The 26,606-nt window shown below is 47.3% G+C and overlaps 1 protein-coding gene across 1 annotated transcript; it reads left to right on the forward strand.

The window, feature by feature from the left end:
- Positions 1-1,128: 1,128 nt before the first annotated feature.
- LOC119976153 (thiamine transporter 2-like) lies at positions 1,129-25,223 on the forward strand. Its single transcript, XM_038816371.1, has 5 exons — positions 1,129-1,278; positions 2,803-3,619; positions 22,005-22,197; positions 22,822-22,963; positions 24,766-25,223. Exons 1-5 carry the CDS (start codon positions 1,129-1,131, stop codon positions 24,937-24,939), a joined length of 1,476 nt encoding a protein of 491 aa, XP_038672299.1. The 3' UTR covers positions 24,940-25,223.
- Positions 25,224-26,606: the final 1,383 nt, after the last annotated feature.

The raw sequence follows: 26,606 nt of genomic DNA on the forward strand, positions 1-26,606 counted from the left end.
CTCCCCGTGTGTGCGTGGGTTTCCTCCGGGTGCTCCGGTTTCCTCCCACAGTCCAAAGATGTGCGGGGTTAGGTGGATTGGCCATGCTAAATTGCCCGTAGTGTCCTAAAAAGTAAGGTTAAGGGGGATTGTTGGGTTACGGGTATAGGGTAGATACGTGAGTTTGAGGAGGGTGATCATTGCTCGGCACAACATCGAGGGCTGAAGGGCCTGTTATGTGCTGTACTGTTCTAAACATACCCTTCCATTGCACCCGAGGGCTCAGCCAGCATCCATGCCATTCACCTTAACTATTCCCTGTGGCAGAAAGTTCCACATTCCAACCAGTCTCAGGCAAAGAAGTTTCTCTTGAATAATCTATTGGATTTGTTATCCATTTCACACTCATGGTCCCTAGTTCAGGCTTCACCTGCAAGCAGAAACATTTCCCAGTGAATACCCAATCAAATCCTTTCACGATCTTGAAAATCTCTACTCAGTCACCTCTCAATCTTCTCTCTACCGGACAAAGAAGTTCCCACCTATTCAATCTTTTCTGATCACATACCTACTTTCGTAAGTGCAGCTTGGAGGGATCTAGGAGTAAACACACAGCACATTCAATAGGGTGGATTATACACATAATTCTTTGCATTTACTCATACATTTTGTTCTTAAATATGACATGATATTGCTTTCACACTCAGTCACATTACATTTTTGGTTCTTTATATATTTTAGTCATGTCCTGCATTTCAGTTTCATCATCAATCTCAGTCTCATAACCAAGAGTCCTTAATAGCTCAATAACGTCAGTGAACTGAAGTAAAGGTGGTTGTAAGTTTCTGGTGTTACCTTACTAACAACTTCAAAGTCATAAAATCACATAAAGTAATAAGGTGATTCCAGAGAGAGCAAAGTCTGAGTCCCATCAGGATTAAATACACATTATGGTAATATTACAAGGTGAGGCAGCCAATTAAAATAATTCAGTGGGTTATTGCAATCAAGACGGTTGTATCACTTCCATATCCATTCGGTCAAGAAAGCAGGTAGTTTGTTTACAGCACTGAACTGCAACAGACAGATGAACAGGGGCTGGCGATCAGTGGCATTTCATAGAATTGTGATTCTGCAAGCTGGAGCGTTATGGGTTGTTGGAAAACAGTAAGAGATAAGGAATGGGTTTATCCAACACTCATCTTGTGCACATATGGATTTTTTGCAACAATGAAACCTGCGGAGCCTTTTCTGACACCATATTTAGTTGGACCAGACAAAAATTTCACCATTGAACAGGTATGTGTTAAGAAAGTTCGAGCCCAAAACAAAATATGATTAAATATCTGTGTTTCACTATCTCGTTTTTCATACAAAGGCGTGTGTGATTTAGAATTGTTTTATCTTATGAGGAACATTATTGTAGATAAGTTCAAACCTTGACCACTTGGACAGTTTTCCTTTGGTTTCCAACGATTTCAATAACATACAGCAGGCATAATTATATGGTTAAAGAAAGAAATAATTTATATTTATCGAGCACCTATCACAATGTCCCTCCCTAAGCAATACACAGTTAATATTATACTTTCAAAATGTAGTCACTGCTATAATATAGGAAACATGGTAGAAATGTGCAGGCTGCAAGCTCCCACAAACAACAATGAAGTAATAATAATTTCTATGTCCATGTAGTGTGTAATGAATTTAACATTGCAACAGAGAGATGGGACCTCTAACAGCGCAGCACTCCTTCAACACTGAAGTGTCAGCCAAGATTAGGTGCTCAATTCTTGGGAGTGAGGCTTGAACCTACAGGCTTCAGAAGTGAGAATACTACTATTTGAGCCAAGTACATGTCAATGTACTTTCACACATTCTGTATGCACAGACATTATTGTGCCTTGCACTTACAGCATCTGCAGAATCTCTTTTATTCTAACTGCAGTTTTGTAGGTTTTAAATCCATTCAGTGTCTATTTACAAATAAACATCCCATATGTGGGAAGTAGTTAACCATGGTGAAACCAGTATTTCATTTCCAGATATTAGTTGTAATACTCTATATCAGTCAGGTCATAAAGATATCATGTGCTACTATTTGAAAATATTGAGCAGTAACTTGTCTCCATTCCATGGAGGACTTCAGTTTCCATTTAAATTTCAATCTCATATCAAACAATTATAATTTTACTTATGGCCAAAATGTGGTCAAAATAAAATGCATTGTGCATTATGTAATTATACCTCATTTGTGCTTACCATAATTTATATATAACAAAGAAACGATTTCGGAAGAAAGACCACGAGATGTTTCAAATAACTTTATGGCCAATGAAGTACGTTTGTTGTGATGTCGTTAGTGCAGCAGCTAAATTACACTAAGCAAACTTCCACAATCAGGAATGTGATAATGAGCAGGTAATCTGTTTTTGTAATGTTAATTGAGGAATAAGTGTTCAGGCATCAGATGATCAGCCATAAATCCCCTGATCATCTTCTCCCCTGAGGAAGTAGATGGGGTTTTGACTTAACATCTAATTCAAAAACTGCGCCTCTGACAATGCAGCATTCTTTCAGTACTGCACTGGTGTGCCAGACTAGATTGTTGCACATAAGCCCGAGAGCACTAACAACAGAGCCACTTATCAATTTATGGAATATAAATTGTATCCTGCACCTCCTCTCTTGTATCTGTGATAAACATGTCAATGGAATCATGTCCAAATATAGCTAATTACCTAGTTTAAAACTATAACTTATTGATTGTAACTGTTGTGGTCAAAATCCTTGTAAACTGATACAAATTTCTCTTTTGGTAAGGTTACGAACCAGTTGTTCCCCATCTGGACATATTCATTCCTGGCACTGTTGATCCCAGTCTTCTTGTTCACTGACTACCTGAAATACAAACCTATCATCATTATACAAGGTGTTGCTCTTGTGATTAACTATGTATTGCTACTCTTTGCAAACGGCATGGCGGCTATGCAGTATCTTCAATTCAACAATGGTCTTGTATCAGCCACAGAAGTAGCCTACTACTCTTATATCTATAGCGTTGTTGATGCTGAACACTACCAGAGAGTGACTAGTTACTGCCGGAGTGTTACTCTGACAGCTTACACAGTGGGATCAGCAATGGCACAACTTCTCGTTTCTCTAGAAGCTGTCTCCTATTTCTACTTAAATGCCATTTCATTGGGAACAGTGTCTGTAGCCTTGGTGACATCATTTGCTCTACCCATGCCCAGGCAAAGCACATTCTTCCAAAATTCAGCTAAATCCTCAAATGAGACAATAAAATCAAACGCTTCCAATGGCTGCTTAAGCCTCAGGGGAAAGACACAAGGATCCTCCACAAACCCAGTCTTCCCTGAAAGAAAACAATTAGCTCTTGACAACTCCCTGAGGACAAACGAGGGAAAAGCTTTTGCAACGGCAATTCTTCAGCTTTGGTCTGATTTTAAGACGTGTTACTCATCAAGAAATCTGCTTTATTGGTCTTTCTGGTGGGCCATAGCTACTTGCGGCTATTATCAGATTTTCAATTATGTTCAAGTTCTCTGGGACCATGTTGCACCATCCAAGAACTCCTCCATATATAATGGTGGTGTAGAGGCGTTTACAACTCTTACAGGTATGATTTTTTATGTTCGGCTCCATTATCCTAAACATTAAACAGAAAATGTTGCTTTCTAAAACACAAAGTCCATGAATTTTCTGCAGCCAGTCAATGAACAATGCCTCCTATTTCTCATCCCCATGAAACTGTGCACCTCAAATTGCTCCAAGTGGGAGATAGAAATAGAGCAGTTCCTTCTCCAGGGTATCTGAAACTCACTAAGTATGAAAAGTAAAAAACATATAAAATATATTACAAGTATGAAAACAATCACATTTCCTACAATGTGTCGGAAGCATAACTCTGATCTTTCAACTTTCAGTGTGCTTCAAAACAGCATTCTTTTCTGTATTCGTTAACCTTAGACCGGTAAATGTTCTTGTCCTAATGTTTAGGTTGCAGGACTGTAAACTTTGACCTAAAGGATTGATGCTGACATATCTTCACAGTTGTTGCTATTATATATTTAGTGCAAGCAATTGTCTGTTTTGGGTCAGCCACTAGGACCATTTTGACGATGAGTGTGGAAAGTCAACAGGGCAGGAAGGTTCTGGGGAGGAAAATGGTTGCAATTTTGGATCACTGATATGGTGACAAGAAGAGTGTGAATGGATCTCTCTAATTTCCCATCACTAGCTCTACCATGTAATACAGCAATGTCCCATCCTCGTAAACATAAAAACAAAACAAATAGGAGCAGCAATAGACCATTTGATTCATCAGGCCTGCGCCAGCTTTCAATAATAACATGGTGAATGGACTGTGACTTTAACTCCACATTCTTAGCCTTTGACTTCCTTGTGGATTAAAAATCTGTTTAGTTCACCCTTGACTATATTCAATGACCCAGCTTCCACTGCTCTCTGTGGAAGAGAATTCCATAGACTACAAACTCTCTGAGAAAGGAAATTCATCCTCATCTCCATCTAAAACGGGAAACATGTTGGGCGGGTTTCTCCGACCCTCCGCGCCGGAATCGCAGCAGGCATGAGAACAGCGAATAGCCGTTTACACCAGAAACCCAGCGCGACAGCGCTTCAGCGTTTCTCCGCGGACCCGCAGGTCGCGCACGCGTGGTCCACACGGCGCCGGTCAGGGGCCGATGGAAGTGTCCCCCCCCCGCGGTGATGCTCCACGGTCGACCGGCCGAGTTCCCGCCGGCGTGGTTCATATCTGGTACCACTCAGCGGGAGCTCGGACCCGCAGTCACGGTGGTCGTCCTGGTGCGGGGCGGGGAGAATCTGACTCCAGGGGGGGTGCTCAGCGGTGGCCAGGGACGCCATCAGGGGTCACCGATCGGCACGCCATCGCTATCTGGGGGGGACCTACCTTTCTCCACGTGGGCCCGCTGTGTGGGTCCGCCATGTCGGCGGCGCCCATGCTGAAGTGGGCCGCCTGGCGCATGCATGGCCACGCGGTCTGGACAGCACGGTCCCGCCGGCAGCCAGAGCTGTGGGACGCACACCGAGGCCCTGTTGGCCCCTGGAAAACGGAAAAACATCCCGGAATTTCGAGGAAAAAGTCCAGCCAGAGTGATTCTCGCCCGTTTTCCAGAAACTGTGTCTCTGATTCTAGATTCCCCAACACGGAGAAACATTCTCTCAACATTTCCCTGTCAAGCCTTCAGAATCCGAGGATGGTGGTGGCACAGTGGTTAGCACTGCTGCCTCACAGCGCCAGGGACCGGGTTCAATTCCGGCCTCGGATGACTGTCAGTGTGGAGTTTGCACTTTCTCTTCGAGTCTGCATGGGTTTCCTCCGGGTGCTCCGGTTTCCTCCCACAGTCCAAAAATGTGCAGGTTAGGTAGATTGGCCATGCTAAATTGCCCCTTTATATCCTAAAGGTTAGGGGGGATTACTGAGTTATGGGGATAGGGTGGGGCCGTGGGCCTCGGTAGGGTACACTATCCAAGGGTCGGTGGTGACCTGATGGGCTGAATGGCCTCCTTCTCACTGTAGGGATTCTATGATTCTATGATATGTTTCAATCAGATCACTGCTCATTCTTGGCCCAATCTGCTCAACGTTTCTCAATAAGGCAACCGCTTCATTGCACAAACCCAACCTGCAGCTTTAAATAAGGAGATTTATACTGTCCACAGTTGTCTTGTTGTGGTCTCACAAATGCCCTGCATATTTGTAACAAGGCTTCTTTATTTTTATACTCCAATACCTTGCAAAAAAGTTTGTCATTCCATTTGTCTTCCTAATTACTTGCCGTACCTGAAAGCTGCCCTTTTGCAATTTGTCTACGAGGTCAGGCAGATCATTCACTGATGCACAATGAAGGCATGTCCTATTCATAAATTTAACATGGACTGCATTTAACATGTAACTTTCTATTTAAAAATGGGCACTAGCAAGGTGGCTAAGATGGCTGTCAAATATCAGGTCACTTTTGCAATTTCTGCACAAGAGGTCTCTGGAAAGTTCTGAATTTAATGACCCTGGATGGAGGCCTGCACCCTTGAATGGACATACACAGTCAGAAGCCACCTGTCCAAGTTGCCCCTGCTATTATTTGTGGTTTATGCAAAACTCAAAATCAATGGCCTTCCAGAATTCATATCTCCGAGTTAAAAATACACAGGAAACTGCACATGCCCGTTAATCATAACAGGATGTGAACAGCCCCCCATTCATTCTCCATTGTGTATCAATGACTTCCAGCTTTAAACCGTTCTCCATGGAAAAGAGCAATTGATCATGTGATCAAAACGGTCTTCAGCTCAAAAGTTTGTTAATACCAAAAACCAGAGAGAAACTTGTCAGTCTGCAAAGAACACAGAAGAAACACTAGCTGCTAAAAAGGCAGGAACATTCTTTTATTTTAACGAACTAGAGACTGCTCAACTTCAAGTCCCGCAGCCATTCCCTTTCAGAATCCACCAGAACAAAAACATAATCCCCTGGTAAGAAAACCCACAAGTAACCCACAAGGAATATAACAGTTTGACTTTTTGGTGAATGGATGAATCAATAATTATCTTCATGTAAGCCCATGAAAGCTTGCTGCTGATTATTTAAAAATTGACTCAGGAGCTAAGAAACATACCTACCTTCCTTTCATAAACACACTAATTATGGATAGTAAAGGAAAGGTTTCTTTAATAAGGCTCGTGGAGTCCAATGTAGGTAAAAGTAAATGGCATTTATTTTACAACATTTATAAGCATGAGTACAGGTAATCTCTCCTACCGGTCGGTTCCAGACTGGCCGACCTTTAATGCAAGTTCAGGTACAGTATCCCACCCCTAGGAGAGAGCTTGTACTCCTCAAGGAGCATGGGCAAAACAATCATCCCCACATCGTATGTACACACCTCCTGCTGCCTCAGAAAGGCAGACAGCATTGTCAGAGAACCCTCACACTCAGGCTTTGCCCTCTTCCAGACCCTTCCATCAGGCAGAAGATACAGGGGCGGGATTCTCCGGAATCCGACGGGGCGGGCTGTACCGGCGCCAAAGAGTGGGAGGAACCACTCTGGCATCGGGCCACTCAGAAGGTGCGGAATCGGGCGTGAGGCCAGAGCTGGAGTGATTGGCGCCGCGCCAACCAGCGCAGAAGGGTCTCCGCCGGCCGGCGCAAGTTGGTGCATGCGCAGCAGCGCCAGCGTATTCCGAGAACCGCTGCCGTGATTCCTGCGCATGCACAGGAGGTTTCGTCTCCGCGCCGACCATGGTGGAGCTTTACAGCGGCCGGCAAGGAGGGAAAGAGTGCCCCCACGGCACAGGACCACCCGCAGGTTGGTGGGCCCCGATCACGGGCCAGGCCACCATGGGGGCCCCCCGGGGCCAGATCCCCCCCCCCCCCCCCCCCCCCCCCGAGGACTCCGCAGGCCGCCTGCAGAGCCAGGTCCCGCAGGTAAGAACCTTGTGTAATTTACGCCGGTGGGACTGGCCGAAGACGGGCGGCCGCTTGGCCCACCACGGAGCGAAGAATCATCGGGGGGCGGGGGGGGGGCACTGACAACAGCCCCCGACCAGCGCAATTTCCACCCTCGCCAAAAACCGGCGCAGGAGAATTCGGCAGCCGGTGTCGGGTCGGCTGGCCCGGCAGGGGGGGGGGTGGGAGAATCCCGCCCCAGAAGTGCGAAGACCCGCACATCCAGACATAGGAACAGCTTCTTTCCCGGTTACTAGACTCCTCAATGACTCTCCAATGGACTGATCTGTTCCCTGTCAGAACACAATCACAATGCTCTATGCTGCTCTTGTTTGGCCTTGTTCCGCACTGTATTTGTTGACGCACCACTGTCAATGTACTCTGCCGATTATTCTTTTGTCTATTATATACGAACTGTGTACGTTTCGTTGGCCACAGAAAAATACTTTTCACTGTACTTCGGTACATGTGACAATAAATATCAATCAATTAGAAATCCATGCTGGCTATTACAGTTTCATTCTTTTCTATCCCGATCCATAACATTCTGTGCTGCAACATGCTGCACATTCTCAATTTCAATAATGATCTTCTCTCTGTTCATCCCACCAAAGTGAACACGTTCACATTTTCCTACATTTTATTATATCTGCCAAATTTTTGCCCATTCATTTAACCTGTCTATATGTCTCTACAGACTCTTCCACATTTGCAGTTTTCCAATCCACTGGGAACTTTCCAGAATCTCAGAAATTTTGGATGATTACAAATAATGGCTGGCATTTACTGGCTCCAACGACAGCACACCTCTCACTGGGTTTCCTGGCGGTGAGGGGTGCATTCAACAAAGAACAAAGAAAGTACAGCACAGGAACAGGCACTTCGGCCCTCCAAGCCCACCTCGACCATGCTGCCCATCTGAACTAAAATCTTCCACCCTTCCGGGGTCCATATCCCTCTATTCCCATCCTATTCATGTATTTGTCAAGATGCGCCATAAATGTCACTATCGCCCCTGCTTCCACCACCTCCTCCGGCAGCGAGTTCCAGGCACCCACTACCCTCTGTGTAAAAAACTTGCCTGTACATCTCTTCTAAACCTTGCCCCTCGCACCTTAAACCTATTGTGGTGATATGATTTGCATAGCTGTCTGCCATTGGTGCAGAACACCGGCTTACCATTGGCCCTGGTTGGTCATGTGCCTCTCGACCGATTGGTTGAGACCAGTCATGTGACAGCTCTCCGATTGGTCGAGAGGCTGAGTTAGCCACACCTCCTTACCGAGGTATAAATAGTCGGAGCGCCCGGCGGTCGTCCATTTTATTGTAGACAACCGCAGGGCTAAGTTCTAGCTTATTAAAGCCTAACTTTTGTATAGCAACTCGTCTCTCGTGCAATTGATGGCTCATCAATTTAATAAGTTAGATTTTTGAAGGTGGAGTTCCGGATCAAGCCCGAATGCCTCCACATCAGCCCGCAAACTCCGAACTTTGCAGAACTTTTTCAACATTGGCTGGCATGTCTCAAACGATACCTGGAATCTGCAACCAGCCCCCCCCACCATGGCACAGAAGCTTCACATCCTCAACTCCAGCGTGGGTATAGCAGCCTACGCGATAATCAAGGAGGAGAAAGATTACGATGCCGCCATGCTAAAGCTGAATGCACAATTCCTTAAACCAGTCAACAGAGTATTAGCCTGACATCTCCTGGCCACCAGACAACAGCTCCCCGGTGAGTCATTAGACCAATTTTACCAGGCCCTCGTCATCCTGGGGAGGAACTGCTCCTGTCTCGCAGTTTCAGCTAAGGAGCACATGGAACTGCTGATCAGAGACGCTTACGTGGCTGGGATGCAGTCCCCCGCTATCCACCAGCAGATGCTGGAGAAAGACGACCTCAGCTTAACTGAGGCACGAACCCTCTCCACCTCTCTGGAGGTCGCCGATCTAAACGCCCGCGCCTATGTCCCCAGCCGCGCTGCACCACCCTGGGCCTCCTGGCACGCTTCCCCACCGCCATCCGCCGCTCCCGTCCTCCCTCAGGTCTGCGCCGCGGGACGCCCCGACAAGTCCACGGGGCCCCGCTGCTACTTTTGCGGGTTCGCGAAACACCCTTGCCCACGCTGCCCAGCCCGCTCCGCCCTCTGTAAGAGCTGCGGGAAGAAGGGCCACTTCTCCACTGTCTGCCAGGCCAAAACGGTCGCTGCGGTTCCGCACAGTGACCAGGGCTCCCCACCTCCGGGCCCTTGCTGGCCCCTCCTGGACGCCGCGTAACACTCTTACCCCCGCCCCCGGACCCCTGCGCCCGGCCTGCGCACCTCTCTCTCTCCTCCGGGCCCTCCCGGTCCCCTCCTGGACACCGCACAACTCTCTCTCCCCCCCGCCCCCGGGGCCCTGCGCCCGGCCTGCGCGCCTCTCTCTCTCCTCCGGGCCCTCCCGGTCCCCTCCTGGACACCGCACAACTCTCTCCCCCCCCCCGCCCCCGGGCCCCTGCGCCCGGCCTGCGCGCCTCTCTCTCTCCTCCGGGCCCTCCCGGTCCCCTCCTGGGCGCCGCACAACTCTCTCCCGCCCCGCCCACGGGCCCCTGCGCCCGGCCTGCGCAACTCTCTCTCTCCTCCGGGGCCTCCCGGTCCCCTCCTAGACGCCGCGCAACTCTCCCCTCCCCCCCCCCGCCCCCGGGCCCCCGCGCCTGGCCTGCGCACCTCACTCTCTCCTCCGGGGCCCCTCCAGCGAACCGCGCTACTCTCAGCTCGCCACCCCCGGGCCCCCGCGCCTGGCCTGCGCGCCTCTCTGCCCCCGCTCCCAGCCGCTCCGCTGGCACCACTAACCCCGCCCCCAGCAACCAAGAGGGCCCCACGGGCACCACCATCTTGGGGCGCTGACTCCACGTGCGGGCCCTGGGCGCCGCCATCTTGGGGCCCCGACTCCACGTGCAGGTCCTGGGCGCTGCCATCTTGGGATCCCGACTCCACGTGCGGATCCTGGGCACCACCTTTCGGGACTGGCACGCAAGGTTCTTCCAGCATCTACTTGGACGACGACGACGAATACGGACTTTCTCCACGGCTCGCGGCCATTCAGCTCGACCAGTCACGTCCACGCACGCTCGCCAAAACGACAACGCTCATCTACCTCAACGGCCACGAGACGGGCTGCCTGCTGGACTCCGGGAGCACGGAAAGCTTCGTTCACCCTGCCACAGTGAGACGCTGCGCGCTCCCTGTCCACCCTGTAAAACACAAAATCGGATTAGCCTCAGGTTCGCATTCCGTCCGCATCACCGGGTCCTGCATCGCGGACCTCACGGTCCAAGGGAAGGTTTTTTAAAATTATAAACTCCTTGTCCTCCCTGACCTTTGCGCACTGGCACTCCTAGGACTGGACTTCCAGTGCAACCTGCAGAGCTTGATCTTCCAATTCGGCAGCCCTATAACCCCCCTCACTGTCTGCAGCCTCGCGTCCCTCAAAGTGGACCCCCCCTCCTTGTTTGCTAATCTCACCCCCGAATGCAAACCCGTCGCAACACGGAGCAGACGGTACAGCGCCCAGGACCGGACCTTCATCAGGTCCGAGGTCCAGAGGTTGCTGACGGAAGGGGTCATCGAGGGCAGCAACAGTCCCCGGCGAGCCCAAGTGCTGGTGGTCCAGACTGGGGAGAAAAACTGGATGGTCATCGACTACAGCCAGACCATCAACCGGTTTACGCAACTGGACGCGTATCCTCTCCCCCGTATTTCTGCCGTGGTAAACGATATCGCGAAATACAAGGTCTTCTCCACTGTGGACCTTAAGTCCGCTTACCACCAGCTCCCCCTCCATGCGAGTGACCGCAAATACACCGCGTTTGAGGCAGATGGGCGCCTCCACCACTTCCTTAGGGTTCCATTAGGTGTCACAAATGGGGTCTCGGTCTTCCAACGGGAGATGGACCAAATGGTCGACAAGTACGGATTACGGGCTACCTTCCCGTATCTTGATAATGTCACCATCTGCGGCCATGACCAGCAGGACCATGACGCAAACCTCCAGAAATTCCTCCAAACCGCAAAACTCCTTAACCTCACATACAATAAGGATAAATGCGTGTTTAGCACCGACCGTCTAGCCATCCTCGGCTACGTAGTGCGTAACGGAGTGATAGGCCCCGACCCCGAACGCATGCGCCCCCTGATGGAACTCCCTCTCCCCAATACCCTCAAATCCCTCAAACGCTGCCTGGGTTTCTTTGCGTACTACGCCCAATGGGTTCCCAACTACGCTGACAAGGCCCGTCCCCTCATTCAAACCACGACCTTCCCGCCATCGACAGAGGCCTGCCAGGCCTTTAGCCGCATCAAAGCGGACATCGCAAAGGCCACGATGCGCGCCATCGACGAGTCCCTCCCCTTCCAGGTCGAGAGCGACGCATCAGAAGTTGCTCTGGCGGCCACCCTGAACCAAGCGGGTAGACCCGTGGCCTTCTTCTCCAGAACTCTCCAGGCTTCCGAACTCCGCCACCCCTCTGTGGAAAAGGAAGCCAGGCCATAGTCAAAGCGGTGCGACATTGGAGGCACTATTTGGCCGGCAGGAGGTTTACCCTCCTCACAGACCAACGGTCAGTAGCCTTCATGTTTGATAATGCACAAAGGGGCAAGATCAAGAATGACAAGATCTTACGGTGGCGGATCGAGTTGTCCACGTACAACTATGAGATCTTGTATCGTCCTGGGAAGCTCAATGAGCCTCCTGATGCCCTGTCCCGCGGTACCTGTGCCAATGCGCAGATAGACCGCCTCTGCTCCCTCCACGCGGACCTCTGCCATCCAGGGGTGACCCGTCTCTACCATTTCATTAAGGCCCGCAACCTGCCTTTCTCCATCGCGGAAGTCAGGACAGTAACCCGTGACTGCCACATCTGCGCCGAGTGCAAACCGCACTTCTACTGCCCCGAGCGCGCACACCTGATCAAAGCATCCCGCCCCGTCGAACGTCTCAGCATTGACTTCAAGGGGCCCCTTCCCTCTAACAACCGCAACATTTACTTCCTGGCGGTTATCGACAAACACTCCCGCTTCCCCTTCGCCATTCCCTGCCCCGACATGACCACATCAACCGTCATTAAGGCCCTACTCTCCATCTTCTCCCTGTTCGGCTACCCCGCGTACACACACAGCGATCGGGGTTCCTCCTTTATGAGCGACGAGCTGCGTCAATTCCTGCTCAACAGGGGCATTGCCTCTAGCAGGACGACCAGCTATAACCCTCGGGGTAACGGACAGGTCGAGCGGGAGAATGGTACCATCTGGAAGACCATACTACTGGCCCTCCGGTCCAGAGATCTCCCTATTTCCCGATGGCAAGAGGTTATCCCCGATGCCCTACATTCTATCCGCTCACTCCTCTGTACCGCAACAAATCAGACACCTCATGAACATCTTCTTGTCTTCCTCAGGAAGTCGTCCTCCAGATCCCCTCTCCCGACGTGGCTGGTCACCCCCGGACCCATCTTACTCTGGAAGCATGTGCGGGTGCACAAGTCTGACCTGTTGGTGGAACAAGTCCAGTTACTCCACGCTAACCCGCAGTATGCATATGTGGAGTACCCCGACGGTCGGCAGGACACGGTCTCCCTCCGGGTCCTGGCACCCGCCGGCGTGCGGCCTTCCCCCCCTTCACCACAGGCCCCCCCCCCCGTGTTTTTTCTCCCAGTGCCCCACTCAGGTCACCCCTTACCCATCCATGGCATCTCCACAGCCAGCTCGGGTGACGGAGACTATTCAAGGACCATCGCTCCCGGACTCCAGGACGTCAGCGGAACCACCACCATCGGCTGAACCGACATCACCTACTCCACTGCGGCGGTCTGCCAGAACGCCACGGGCCACAAAAAGGCTGATCGAATCGATCTAGATTTCAACAGCTCCATGGACTTTGTTGGGACTTTGTGTAATATTGCTAATTGTCTGGGCCAGTGGGAAGCCAAAAATGTAATAAAAGAAAGGAAAGAAAATTTTTGTCCTCCCGGCTGCTACTCATATCACCAGTTCTCTCCCCCCCCCGCCCCCGAATCTCGTTGATAACCCCCCCCCCGGCTTCTTTCTCCGCAAGGGGTGAATGTGGTGATATGATTTGCATAGCTGTCTGCCATTGGTGCAGAACACCGGCTTACCATTGGCCCTGGTCGGTCATGTGCCTCTCGACCGATTGGTTGAGGCCAGTCATGTGACAACTCTCCGATTGGTCGAGAGGCTGAGTTAACTACGCCTCCTTACCGAGGTATAAATAGTCGGAGCGCCCGGCGGTCGTCCATTTTATTGTAGAAAACCGCAGGGCTAAGTTCTAGCTTATTAAAGCCTAACTTTTGTATAGCAACTCATCTCTCGTGCAATTGATGGCTCATCACCTATGCCTCTTAGTAATTGACCCCTCTACCCTGGGGAAAAGCCTCTGACTATCCACTCTGTCTATGCCCCTCATAATTTTGTAGACCTCGATCAAGTCGCCTCTCAACCTCCGTCATTCCAGTGAGAACAAACCGAGTTTATTCAACCGCACCTCATAGCTAATTCCATCCATACTAGGCAACCTCCTGGTAAATCTCTTCTGCACCCTCTCTGAAGTCTCCACATCCTTCTGGTGGTGTGGCGACCAGAATTGAACACTATGCTCCAAGTGTGGCCTAACTAAGGTTCTATACAGTTGCAACATGACTTGCCAATTCTTATACTCAATGCCCCGGCCAATGAAGGCAAGCATGCTTCATTCTTGACTACCTTCTCCACCTGTATTGCCTCTTTCAGTGACCTGTGGGCCTGTACACCTACATCTCTCTGACTGTCAATACTCTTGAGGGTTCTACAATTCACTGTATATTCCCTACCTGCATTAGACTTTCCGAAATACATTACCTCACATTTGTCCGGATTAAACTCCATCTGCCATCTCTCCGCCCAAGTCTCCAAACGATCTAAATCCTACTGTATCCTCTGACAGTCCTCATCGCTATCCGCAATTCCACCAACCTTTTATGTCATCTGCAAACTTACTAATCAGACCAGTTACATTTTCCTCCAAATTATTTATATATACTACGAACAGCAAAGGTTCCAGCACTGATCCCTGTGGAACACCATTCTCTGCCTTCAATACCTAGCCAGTTCTGTATCCACCTTGCCAGCTCACCCCTGATCCCGTGTGACTTCACCTTTTGTACAAGTCTGCCATGAGGGACCTTGCCAAGTCCATTTCGACAACGTCCACTACCTTACCTGCATCAATCATCTTTGTGACCTCTTCGAAAAACTCTGTCAAGTTAGTGACTCACGACCTCCACTTCACAAACCCGTGCTGCCTTTCGCTAATATGTCTATTTGCTTCCAAATGGGGCTAAATCCTGTCTCGAAGAATTCTCTCAAGTAATTTCCCTTCCACTGACATAAGGTTCACTGCCCTGTAGTTCCCTGGGTTATCCTTGGGAACAACAAAGGAACAACATTGGCTATTCTCCAGTCCTCCGGGACGTCACCTGAAGACAGTGAGGATCCAAAGATTTCTGTCAAGGCCTCAGCAATTTCCTCTCTAGCCTTCTTCACTATTCTGGGGTCAATCCCATCAGGCCCTGGGGACTTATCTAACTTAATATTTTTCAAGACGCCCAACACCTCGTCTTTTTGGATCTCAATGTGACCCAGGCTATCTACACACCCTTCTCCAGACTCAACATCCACCAATTCCTTCTCTTTGGTGAATACTGATGCAAAGTATTCATTTAGTATCTCGCCTATTTCCTCTGGCTCCACACATAGATTCCCTTGCCTATCCTTTAGTGGGCCGACCCCTTTCCTGGCTACCCTCTTGCTTTTTATATACGTGTTAGAAGCCTTGGGATTTTCCTTAACCCTATTTCCCAATGAATTTTCGTGACCCCTTTTAGCCCTGCTGGCTCCTTGCTTAAGTTCCTTCCTACTTTCCTTATATTCCACACAGGCTTTGTCTGTTCCCAGCCTTCTTGCCCTGACAAACGCATCCTTTTCCTTTTTGACGAGGCCTTCAATATCTCTTGTTACCCAAGGTTCCTGAAATTTGCCGTATTTATCCTCCTTCCGCACAGGAACATGCCGGTCCTGAATTCCTTTCAACTGACATTTGAAAGCCTCCCACATGTCAGATATTGATTTACCCTCAAACATCCGCCACCAATCTAGGTTTTTCAGTTCCCGCCTAATATTGTTTTAATTAGCCTTCCCCCAATGTAGCACGTTCACCCAAGGACCACTCTTATCGTTATCCAGCAGCAATTTAAACCTTACTGAATTGTGGTTCCAAAATGCTCCCCTACTGAAACTTCTACCACCTGGCCGGACTCATTCCTCAGCACTAGGTCCAGTACAGCACCTTCCCTAGTTGGACTGTCTGCATATTGTTTTAAGAAGCCCTCCTGGATGTTCCTTACAAATCTGCCCCATCCAAGCCCCTAGCACTAACTGAGTCTCAGACAATATTGGGGATGTTGAAGTCTCCCATCACAACAACCCTTTGTCTCCCGCTGGCTGTTGGGAGGCCTGTAGTAAACCCCCAACTTTGTGACTGCACCCTTCTTATTCCTGATCTCTACCCATGCAGCCTCGCTGCCCTCTGAGGTGTCCTCCCGTAGTACAGCTGTGATATTCTCCCTAACCAGTAGCACAACTCCACCACCTCTTTTACATCCCCCTCTATCCCGCCTGAAACATCTAAATCCTGGAACGTTTAGCTGCCAATCCTGTCCTTCCCTCAACCAGGTCTCTGTAATGTCAACAACGTCATAGTTCCAAGTACTAATCCAAGCTCTATGTTCATCTGCCTTACCCATTATACTTCTTGCATTAAAATATATGCACTTCAGGCCACCAGACCCGTTGTTTTCAGCAACATCTTCGTCTGCTCTTCCTCAGACTCACACTGGTCCTATTCCCTAGTTCTCCCTCAATGTTTTCACCTTCTGACCTATTGCTCACCCCCCTGCCATACTAGTTTAAACCCTCCCGTGTGACACTAGCAAACCTCGCGGCCAGGATATTTATGCCATTCCAGTTTAGATGCAACCAGTCCCTCTTACACAGGTCACACCTGCCCCAGAAGAGCTCCCAGATAACGGAAACCCTCCCTCCTACACCAGATGTTTAGCCACGTGTTTACCTGCTCTATCTTCCTATTTCTTGCCTCACTGGCACGTGGCACAGAGAGTAATCCCCAGATTACAACCCTAGAGGTCCTGTCTGTCGTTAGTACCAATATGTACAACAACCTCTGCCTGTTTGCCCTCCCCCTTCAGGATGCCCGCTACCCATTCTGAGACATCCTGGACCATGGCAGCAGGGAGGCAACATACCATCCTGGAGTCTCTTTCACGTCCACAGAAGCGCCTATCCCCTATAAGTCCCCTATGACTATTGCTCTTCTGCACTTTGACCCTCCCTGCTGAACATCAGAGCCAGCCATGGTGCCACTGCTCTGGCTGCTGCTGTTTTCCCCGATAGGCTATTCCCCCCAACAGTATCCAAAGCGGTATACCTATTTGAGAGGGGGCCAACCACAGGAGATTCCTGCACTGACTGCCTGCCCCTTCTGGTGGTCACCCATCTCTCTGCCTGCACCTTTAGTGTGACCACGTCTCTATAACTCCTATTTATGATGCTTTCCACCTCCTGCATGCTCCTAAGTGCAACCAATTGCTGCTCCAGTCTGTGAGGAGCTGTCATTGGTTACACTTGCTGCAGATGAGTCGACCTGGCGCTAGATGATTTTTCCTGTATAATTAAATGCTAAATACCGATCACTGCCCTCAGGTTTAGTTACTCCACTATCTAGTTAATCAATTAGATTTATTTTGCAATATTATTTTTTTTCCAAATTTAACAGATTCTCAACCAGCCAATCAGGTCACAGATTTACTGTGATGTCACTTCAGTTTTCCCCACCACACAATTTGAAAAGGTAATAAAAATTAAAATAAAATAAAAATCACTTACCTTTCCAGGATGCTCTCTGGTTCTCTCCCTGCAGATTAACAGTTACAGGCCAGAAGAAAGAGAACAAAACGATAGGGAAAAAGCACCTTCTCCCACTCTGCACCGAATTACCTCACTGCACCAAATTACCAAGTTCCAATTCGCACTCTGGATGTGTATCACTCACTCAGGATGTGTCTCTTTCACCTGCACAAAGCTTACTGAGTGCGCTTTCTGTCTGTCTTTTATACAGACCTCAGCTAACGAGGGTGACTCACACTACTGAAACTTCAAACAAAAGAATACAATGTACACCCTAGTACCCCTAAACAGGTCTCAGGTGACTGACAGATAACTGCCTCTCAGCAATTAAGGTAGGGGCAGCTTCAGCCAATCAGACACTAAGCTACACACTGCACTTTCAACTGAAAAACAGCAAAATTAGACTTACCAGTTACCTTTCCTGATTACCTCACTGCACCAAATTACCAAGTTCCAATTTCCACTCTGCATGTGTCTCACTCACTCAGGATGTGTCTCCTTCACCTGCACAAAGCTCAACTGGAAACCCCGATAACAATGGCAGGACCAAAAGATCTCAATCGTCACTGAATCACTAAAGGTAAATTACTTCGAAATAGACGACTGGTACCATGTTGTGTTATTCACCCTGGAGTAACACGGACTGCAACTGGATGCAGTTGTACTGAAAGCAGACACCAAATTTAGACGTTGGTTCAATACGATTTATTGAACTTCTGTAACAGTGCACACAGCTAGCTGTGGGTTGACACTCTACTACACTATGTTTGCTAACTCTTACTGGACCAGACTAGCTCTGAGCCACGTGCAGAAGGTGCTAAATGATATATACCCCCTGACTGTCACTACAGTTGTCACCAGTGGAAAGAGACGGAGTGCTGATGCCTTGTGTGTTTTATAATAAGAAGCGCCCCTCTAGTGTTCTGTCTGGCGATTGGTTGTGTTCTATCCTGTGTGTTGATTGGCTAACCTGGGTGTCTGTCACTGCCTGTCTTTACCTCATTATGACACCCGTTAACAACGGCAGGACCAAAAGATCCCAATGCCGAGCTGCAGCGGGCTGAGTGGAAAATCCCACCTAATATATCCACTCTCTCCAGCCACTTCTATAAAGACCCAAGCATGCTGGCTCCCAGGTCCAGGGGAGCCTATAGCCCCATTAGTTTTCCCTGTGTTTTTTCTTTCTCTGCAGGTAGTAATTGTTTCAAGTTCCTCCTTTCCTTTTCCACTTTGATTTTCCGTGTGCTTAGGATGTTTTTATTATCTCTTAACTATTTTTTTAATTATAAATTTAGAGTACCCAATTCATTTTTCCAATTAAGGGGCAATTTAGCGTGGCAATTGACCTACCCAGCACATCTATAGGTTGTGGGGGCGAAACCCATGCAAACACAGGGGGAATGTGCAAACTCCACATGGACAGTGACCCAAAGCCGGGATCGAACCTGGGACCTCGGCACCGTGAGGCAGCAATGCTAACCACTGTGCCACCATGCTGCCCCACTAATCTCCAAACTTGAAGACAGATACAAAATACCTGTTCAAAGTCTCCAACATTTCCTCTTTTCCAATTAATTCCCAAATCACTATGCATCGTTTTAAAAATTATAGCTACTTTATTCCCTTTTATACATTTGTAGAAGCTCTTACAGTCTCTTTTTATATTTCTTTGTTCGTTTTTTTCATATCCTAATTTCTCGCTCTTTTTTGTCATCTTTTCAGGTTTCTAAACATTTCCCAAACTTCTGGCCTGTGACTAATCTTCACAGCATTGTCTGCATTTATGTTCAATTTGATAAAACCATCATCCAGAAGAGTGAGATCTCCACTCACACTGCAATTCAAAGTGAACACTGATCCATGCTCTAAGATAACCTACAGTGCCTCATAGTAAGCAGCCACAAATTGGCACTGAATGAAAGAATGAGACATTATTACAGTTGGAAAAATGCTTGTTCAAAGAGATAGATCTTGAGCAAAATCTTCAAAGAGATAAGAGAGGACAGGACGGCAATGGCCTTAAAACTGCCAGAGAGCTTACAGAATACTATGAAGGAGAAAATTGGCAGAGAACAAGGATAGACCTTCACACACACAGAAACCAAGCAACACAGATAAATGCCCATCTATATTAAAATTCCACTGAACTCTGACACATCCCTCCATAAACTAAAACCACAGAAGGACACTGAAGATATTTTACCCATACGAACAAACTAATCATTCTCAAAATACCAGGCATCTGTTTACAATAGAAAACACCTTCCTTCCAAGGCTAAAACATAAATAGATTATTTCATGTATGAAATTACTCAATAACATACCTAGGCAGTTCCCTACCATCATTAAACAAATGTTCAACACAACATTGACCTCTGGTCCAGTTGATACCGAATTGTTAAGTCTAGCACTGAGGTATTAGTTAATAATGACCTCTTTGATCTTGTTATTATCTTAAAGTCATTTAATTCCTCCAATGAAATGTATGCTATCTTTCTGAATCTGTATGACCTTAAAACTTGTTGCTGTAATATAATAATATATGACGGTATAAACATCTGAGAGACACACCTTCAGAAACATTATTGTGTTCCATGCAGCAGGAGAAATGAAAGGGAGTTTTGTTGGTTATCAGAATTCAGTTAGATATTGAGAAGCTAATCTTGTTCTTGCTGAGCTCACGGAGGATGTTTTAAAACCGGTTAAATAAATAATGCATTTTGTATCCTGTCAGAGGGAATATTTATCTAGTGAGTGAATACAACTAGACACCATGAAAAAGTACTGCACAGTGGAGGGCTTGACAAAGAACTTTAAAAGGGCACTTGGTGTTCTGTGCACCCCAATATTGGTGATAGAGCCATCAGTCCCTTCTTGGGCTTTGGTCATTGCTGGCTGGTTCAGTATATATTACCCATCCCTAATTTCCCTTGAGAAGGTAGTGATGAGCTGCCACCTTGTACTGCCACAGTCCACGTGGTGCAGTACACCCACAGTGCTGTTAGGAAGGGAGTTGCAGGATTTTGAACCAGCAACGGTGAAGGAACGGTGATATATTTCCAAGTCAGGATGGTTGAGTGGCTGGAGTTCCCTTGCATCTGCTACCCTTCTCCTTCTAGATGGTAATGGTTGTAGGTTTGGAATCTGCTGTCGAAGGAACCTTGGTGACATCCTGCAGTGTATCTTGTAGATGCTGCCAATGTGCATTACTGGTGGAGACAGTGAATGTGGTGTCAATCAAGCGGGCTGCTTTTTCGTGGATGGTGTCAAACTTCTTGAGTGTTGTTGGAGCAGTACTCATCCAGACAAGTGGAGAGTATTCCATTCCACCCCTGACTTGTGCCTTGTAGATTGTGGATGAGCTTTGGGGAGTCAGGAGGTGAGTTACTTGCTGCAGGATTCCTAGACTCTGAATTGCTCTTGCAACCACAGTATTTGTATAGCTAATCCATTTCATTTTGTGGTCAATGGTAGCCCCCGGCATGTTGATAGTGGGGGATTCAGCAATGACAATGCTTTTCAATATCAAGGAAGAATGGTTAGGTTCTCTCCAAATCTCTTCCCTGGTGCATCTCACTCCACAATGTTTGGCTTCTCCCTGATGTTGCTGCTCCAGGCAGCAAAATCCCCTGTACTCTGTGGGAAGGAAGGGGTGTCCCTGAACACACAAAACTATGATAAAATTGTAATTCTTTCCTATAGCATGCAGCTGAGTTGCTGGACCAATAGTTGGCAGCAACCAGGAACCACATTGTTCAGGATCACCTCAATAATTTTAAAGGGCTGGTAGGAGAGGTATATGTTCATGCAGTGGCCCAATTTTGGTGAAAGAAAAACAAATGCCTAAAGATGGTCACAAATTCTATGACATCCGAGCTGATGGACGAGAATGATTAGGTTTGGAGTAGGAACATAGGTCAAATGAAGGTTTGAATGTTTGGTGTAAATATCAATACTTGTCTATCAAGGATGGTTAGAGACTGGGTTTCGGTTGTGTGTGGTATGTTTGCTGCACAATTTTGAATGGGCCAGATTATTTAATGGATTTAAACTTTTCAGCATTAAGATGCAACGACAATTGTATTTAATAAAACAAGCTATTCTATTGTCACAGATTCACAGAATTGTTATGGTGCAGAAGGAGGCCATTCGTCCCATTCTGTCGGCAGCTGTCGGATTAGGACTGGATAGGAATCAAGTTATTCCAAATTCAAACCATATTTTCCATTCATTGCAAGTTAAGACACCATCTCTGAGCACTCTAGATATGGACAATCATAGGGTTATGAAGGATAATAGCAGAACATACCTATAAGGTAATGGTCTGAAACAAAATTTTAATGGTTAGAAATTCTTCTGGACAATATAATCGGCAAATACTTAATGCAGTTGTTCGACTGTTTGTAACAATGATTTAACCAATATGTTTAAAGTGCACCTCAGTAATTTCAGTGCAGTAGTGGTTGGAGATTTGATTTGTTTTTTTTCTTCACTGTGTATAGGTGCCATCACCTCCTTTGGTGTGGGTTACATTAAGCTGGACTGGGCTGTGTGGGGAGAACTAGTGCTGGGAATCTTCTCAGGAGTTAGCAGTGCTGCGATATTTATCATGGACAATACAGATAACATTTGGGTTTGCTATGCTGGTTACATGGTATTCAAAGCCTCATACATGCTGCTCATTACTTTAACCACGTGAGTGCTGCTAAGGTTTCTATATCTTTTCCTCCCACCCCATTTTTACATTAACTTTTACTCTCTCCTTTAATGCTGGACACTGCTGCTCAGCTGAAAGTACAGAAAGACAGCCAGTTACCAGGCCTCATTGTTCAGAACCTACTGCTCGTATGTGCCTCCGACCCCCTGGGAGACCCCACAAGTGCCACTCTGTCTGGTATCAGCACTAAACAGCACTCACCCGAGATCTCCAAGGCAAGGGGGTTAGATCCCACGCCTTGGGTAGATCAGTGGAGTGCGCATTTTTGCTAAAAAGTAACCCTGCCCACAAGGGGCGGGATTCACATCGCGACATCTTGCAAGATCACGTCAGATCTCGTGAGGCCTGGCAATCTGGGTAGATCCCAGAAGAGGAATCGCCCGGCATGTACCCGGCGCGTTGCGTTGCACCGCGCTGCCTTTCGGGCGCAATGTGGCTGGTAGATCCCGCCTGATAATTAGGAATTTTATTACTCAAATATAATTTTTAGTAAAAACTAATTTTTGATCAACTTAAAATATTTTTGGATTTTTTTGAACAGAACTCTTTGACAAAGTTCAATTCGGCACAGTGCATAATAATTCTTCTTTTTTGATTCTCAGATTCCATATTGCTTCTAACCTTTGCATGGAACGTTATGCCTTAATGTTTGGTGTAAACAACTGCATGGCACTAATACTACAGACTATCCTGACCATTATTGTAGTCGATTCAAGAGGTTTGGGGCTGGACATTGTTACCCAGGTAACCTTCTTAGAACACTGTCATTACCTTTTACGCAACAAAGCCCCAATGAATTGATCATATTCTTTATCAATGGCAGGCTGACACTTCTAACACACAGATGGCGTCCATTCAGCCCATCATATCTGTGCTAGATCTTTTAAAGAACCATCATGCTTCATCACCAATCCCCGCATTTATCTGTAACCCTATAAGTTCTTCATCTTCAAGTATTTGTCAGAATCATTTTTAAAGTTATTTCTAGAAGAAACTCCCATCATCTATTCAGGTCGACCATTCCTAGTCGCAACAACTCTATGTGTGAAAAAGAACCCCCTCAGCTTCACCCTATGTTGTTTGTCAATGATTTTGAATCTATGACCTCTAGCTATTGACTCTTGCGCCAGAGGTAATATCAAAACTTCTCATCCTCTTAAAAACCCTCTATCAGATATCAGAACCTTCTCAGTTTTAAGCAAGGTCTGGGAGAGAGAATTACAGATAATGCCAAACACTGGGGATAGGAGGGGAGGGGGTAGTTTGGTTTTTTAAATGGGGTTCTCAAGTTGCCGACATCAAACAGTCAGAGGTTCAGATCAGAAAGCCCGACTTTTAAAAAAGCGGAACTGTCCGGCTGATTGGGCATTCTTCCACCACCATGGCACCCAAAGTCCATTGCCTACCCACCTCCAGGGTGGTAGAGGCATCGGGCAGCCCACCTACCCTTGAACTCACTGAGGTAAAAGCTAGCGGCCATCTGGTGGGCTGAGGGGGTCCTTCCTGTTCAGGGACCCTTCTCCATGATAGTTCACCCCATCTTCTGCTGAATCCAGCCTCTCCACCCACCCGCCACCCAACCCCTCTCATCAGGGCCTGCCAGCCCAGCCTTGACAAGGCTCAGGACATCCCTGCATGTCCAGCAACATGATTCCTCTTTGATGAGGATTGACCATGCTCCCAGGAGTAGCCACCAGTCCCGATGGCGCTGCTGGGACTCGGAGCTGCCCACCATTTGATTGGCAGTTCTCAGAAGTGGAACTTCCTTCCTGACGGGGGTTGGGGGTGAGTGGGGTGGGGGGGTGGAACAGATGTCCTGACTTGAGTCCATTAACAGCCCAACAACATTTAAATTGTTGCAGGTCAACTCGGCTAATTCGGCTTGCTCCTGACCTTTCAGCCTGGGTACAGGGCCATTGCCTTGGCTTGAAATTCCAGCCTTAGATTAACATTTTCTTTTCTTTTTCAATGGATTAAAATCCAAGTTCTGGCACTGTGTAAGGATTGTAGTGATGCATACATAGACAATGATTCCACCTGACTAGCTTATAGAACTTTATTTGCAAAGAAATTATTCAATCAAGAAATGGGGAAAGTAAAGTACTGAAGAGAGACAAATTGATCCATTGCAAGGTTAATGTAGAATTGATCAACTCCAGACTTTTGTAAAGCCTCAGAGCTTTTGTGAAACAATGGATGTTTCCCCCTCCATTGATCTGATCTAAAAGAGATCATAATCAGCACTGTAATCAATCGTATCTATTTCATAGCAGTGAACAGAATATTGAATGATTTATTTTAATAGTTCAAAGTCCCAATTAATTCCAGGTTAATGCAATCAAAGGAATTAATGGACAGAGCCAACCCAGTTAACAGATGACAATTTCAGAGCACAAATCTGTCCTCTCCATTCAGTATCTATCATGAATTCTCTAATCATACTGAAAAGAATATGATTATTCATAGCAGTGTTTCCCTATTTCACTAGCTTCTCTCCATGGTGTTTTATTGATTTCTAAACAATATTTACCTCATTTACTCTTCAGTTCCTGATTTATGGGAGTCTGTACTCCCTGATTACTGGGATCTTCCTGCTAAGAAGCCTGTACACCTTCATTGATTACAAACTGAAGAACACGAGGAGGAACCTGGAAGAGGACGTTACAATCATCACTCTGGATCCTCTGACTCAACAGACGTGTACAAACACTAGACTATAAACTGAAAGGGGAAGGTGGATGGGCAGAGATTCTTCTGATGACCACCCATTTTTTCCTGAAGATTAACCTCTGGGTGTCAGGTTGTGCTGTTCTTGAAATATGTCTCCAAAATATGCCGATCGACATGTTGACCCAGGCAACATTTAGTCAACTTGTGTATCTTTCTGGAATCGGGGTAATATGCATGAATAAAATCCCTGCACACGAGTCATTGAACTTCAAGTGTATTAGATCAGTTCAGCATCCCGGAAAGCTTTGCTTAAATCATCCTTCCTGCCTTGCATTATACAATAATTTTTAGCTGGATCTCATTTGAATTCCACTGGTTGCTGGCTCGGCTATGTCTAGTGTGAATAGGCAGCTGGTCAGTACCGAAGTACAAAGGTCAGTGGCTCAGAAACCACCTTCCAGTATCAGATGAAGGCTGCTGGCAGGGAGGTGCGCAGGGAGACAGATTGCCCTATGGATCTAACAATTGGATAGGGGTGAGGAGATAAGAACACTGTAGGTAAAAAATGATTTCTGGACAGGATTAACCGGCCGAGCTGTCACCCTGCACAGAATCAGATTAAAATCTATAGGAGCCTCGTCCACGACCAAAACCAGAGATGTTAAAATTGCTGATTGGAGGGTAATAGCGCTTCTCCATTTTAATCGTTCATTTACTCCATTGCCACAAATCAGGGAGAGTTTTAGGGTCACCTCTGCTAATGATGGAACTTGAAAGACATCAGCATGGAATTTCACTCCAAGCTGGGATTATTTTGATCGTATTTAATAAAGTACATTTTCCTATCTGCTTTCTGAAATTTTCTCCATCAGCTGCAAAATTACTGAGAAAATGGGGGAGGGAATCATTTCACAGCATCGGAGGTATAGGCAAACAGCTGTTGGAAATCAGGAGTGGAGCTTGGCCAAGGTAATGGTGTCCTAGGTTCACCTGATGCCACATTAAGCTCAGCAAATAAATGGTGAGCAGCCTGTCCCCTGAACCAGGTGCCATGCTGCTTAAATATCTAAACGGTGGTCTTATGTTTGTCACAGAACCCCAATTTCAAAATGGCAGTGGAAATGGGTGGCGAATTGCCCATGCACAATCTGCCCAGTTGTATTAGGAATTGAATATCTGCAAAAAGTGTTGAATACCTCATAACAAAAGCCCCAGAGGATTTTGAGTTTTTATCTTTGGCGTGCCTTCAAAGCCCAGAAGCAAACCTCCGACCATCTCCAGCATGACATACCCTCCCAAGACCCAACTTTCTGGTCAGTTAGCGGAATAGCGTGATTTCCCAACTTCCGCAACAGGCTTTGACCTGCTGTCCAAACTCTATTGTTGGGACTTTGCTGCCTTTAGTTTTTCATCAGTTGTAGGGAGAATTTCCAAATGCTGATGGTTTTTGAGGGAAGCCTGTCAGCGCAATTTTTGCCAGAAGGTACCAATTAAGAAGCTGCCTCCAGGAACTCCATCAAATGAGGATCCCTCCGAAGACAGCAAAAAATGATTCAATTTCTAAACTCCACAGCAACCAGGCCACCATTGTGGAGAGGGTATCCCTCCACATGGTGCCCAGCAGTCACAGCTGTGGTAATCTAACACCCCATCCAGGAAGTGGGGACCAAGGTAGGAGCGCTGATCCCAAGGCCTGATAGCGGGAGGTCACCTTGAG

The sequence above is a fragment of the Scyliorhinus canicula genome, chromosome 13 (assembly GCF_902713615.1).
Source record: "Scyliorhinus canicula chromosome 13, sScyCan1.1, whole genome shotgun sequence".
Lineage (NCBI taxonomy): Eukaryota > Metazoa > Chordata > Chondrichthyes > Carcharhiniformes > Scyliorhinidae > Scyliorhinus > Scyliorhinus canicula.

Excerpts from the sequence above, each read along its gene's own strand:
- LOC119976153 (XM_038816371.1), top strand. The coding sequence starts at position 1,129 with ATGGGTTGTTGGAAAACAGTAAGAGATAAGGAATGGGTTTATCCAACA. Across the intron at positions 3,620-22,004 it reads GGCGTTTACAACTCTTACAG|GTGCCATCACCTCCTTTGGT; the intron begins GTATGATTTTTT and ends CACTGTGTATAG. Across the intron at positions 22,198-22,821 it reads CTGCTCATTACTTTAACCAC|ATTCCATATTGCTTCTAACC; the intron begins GTGAGTGCTGCT and ends TTTGATTCTCAG.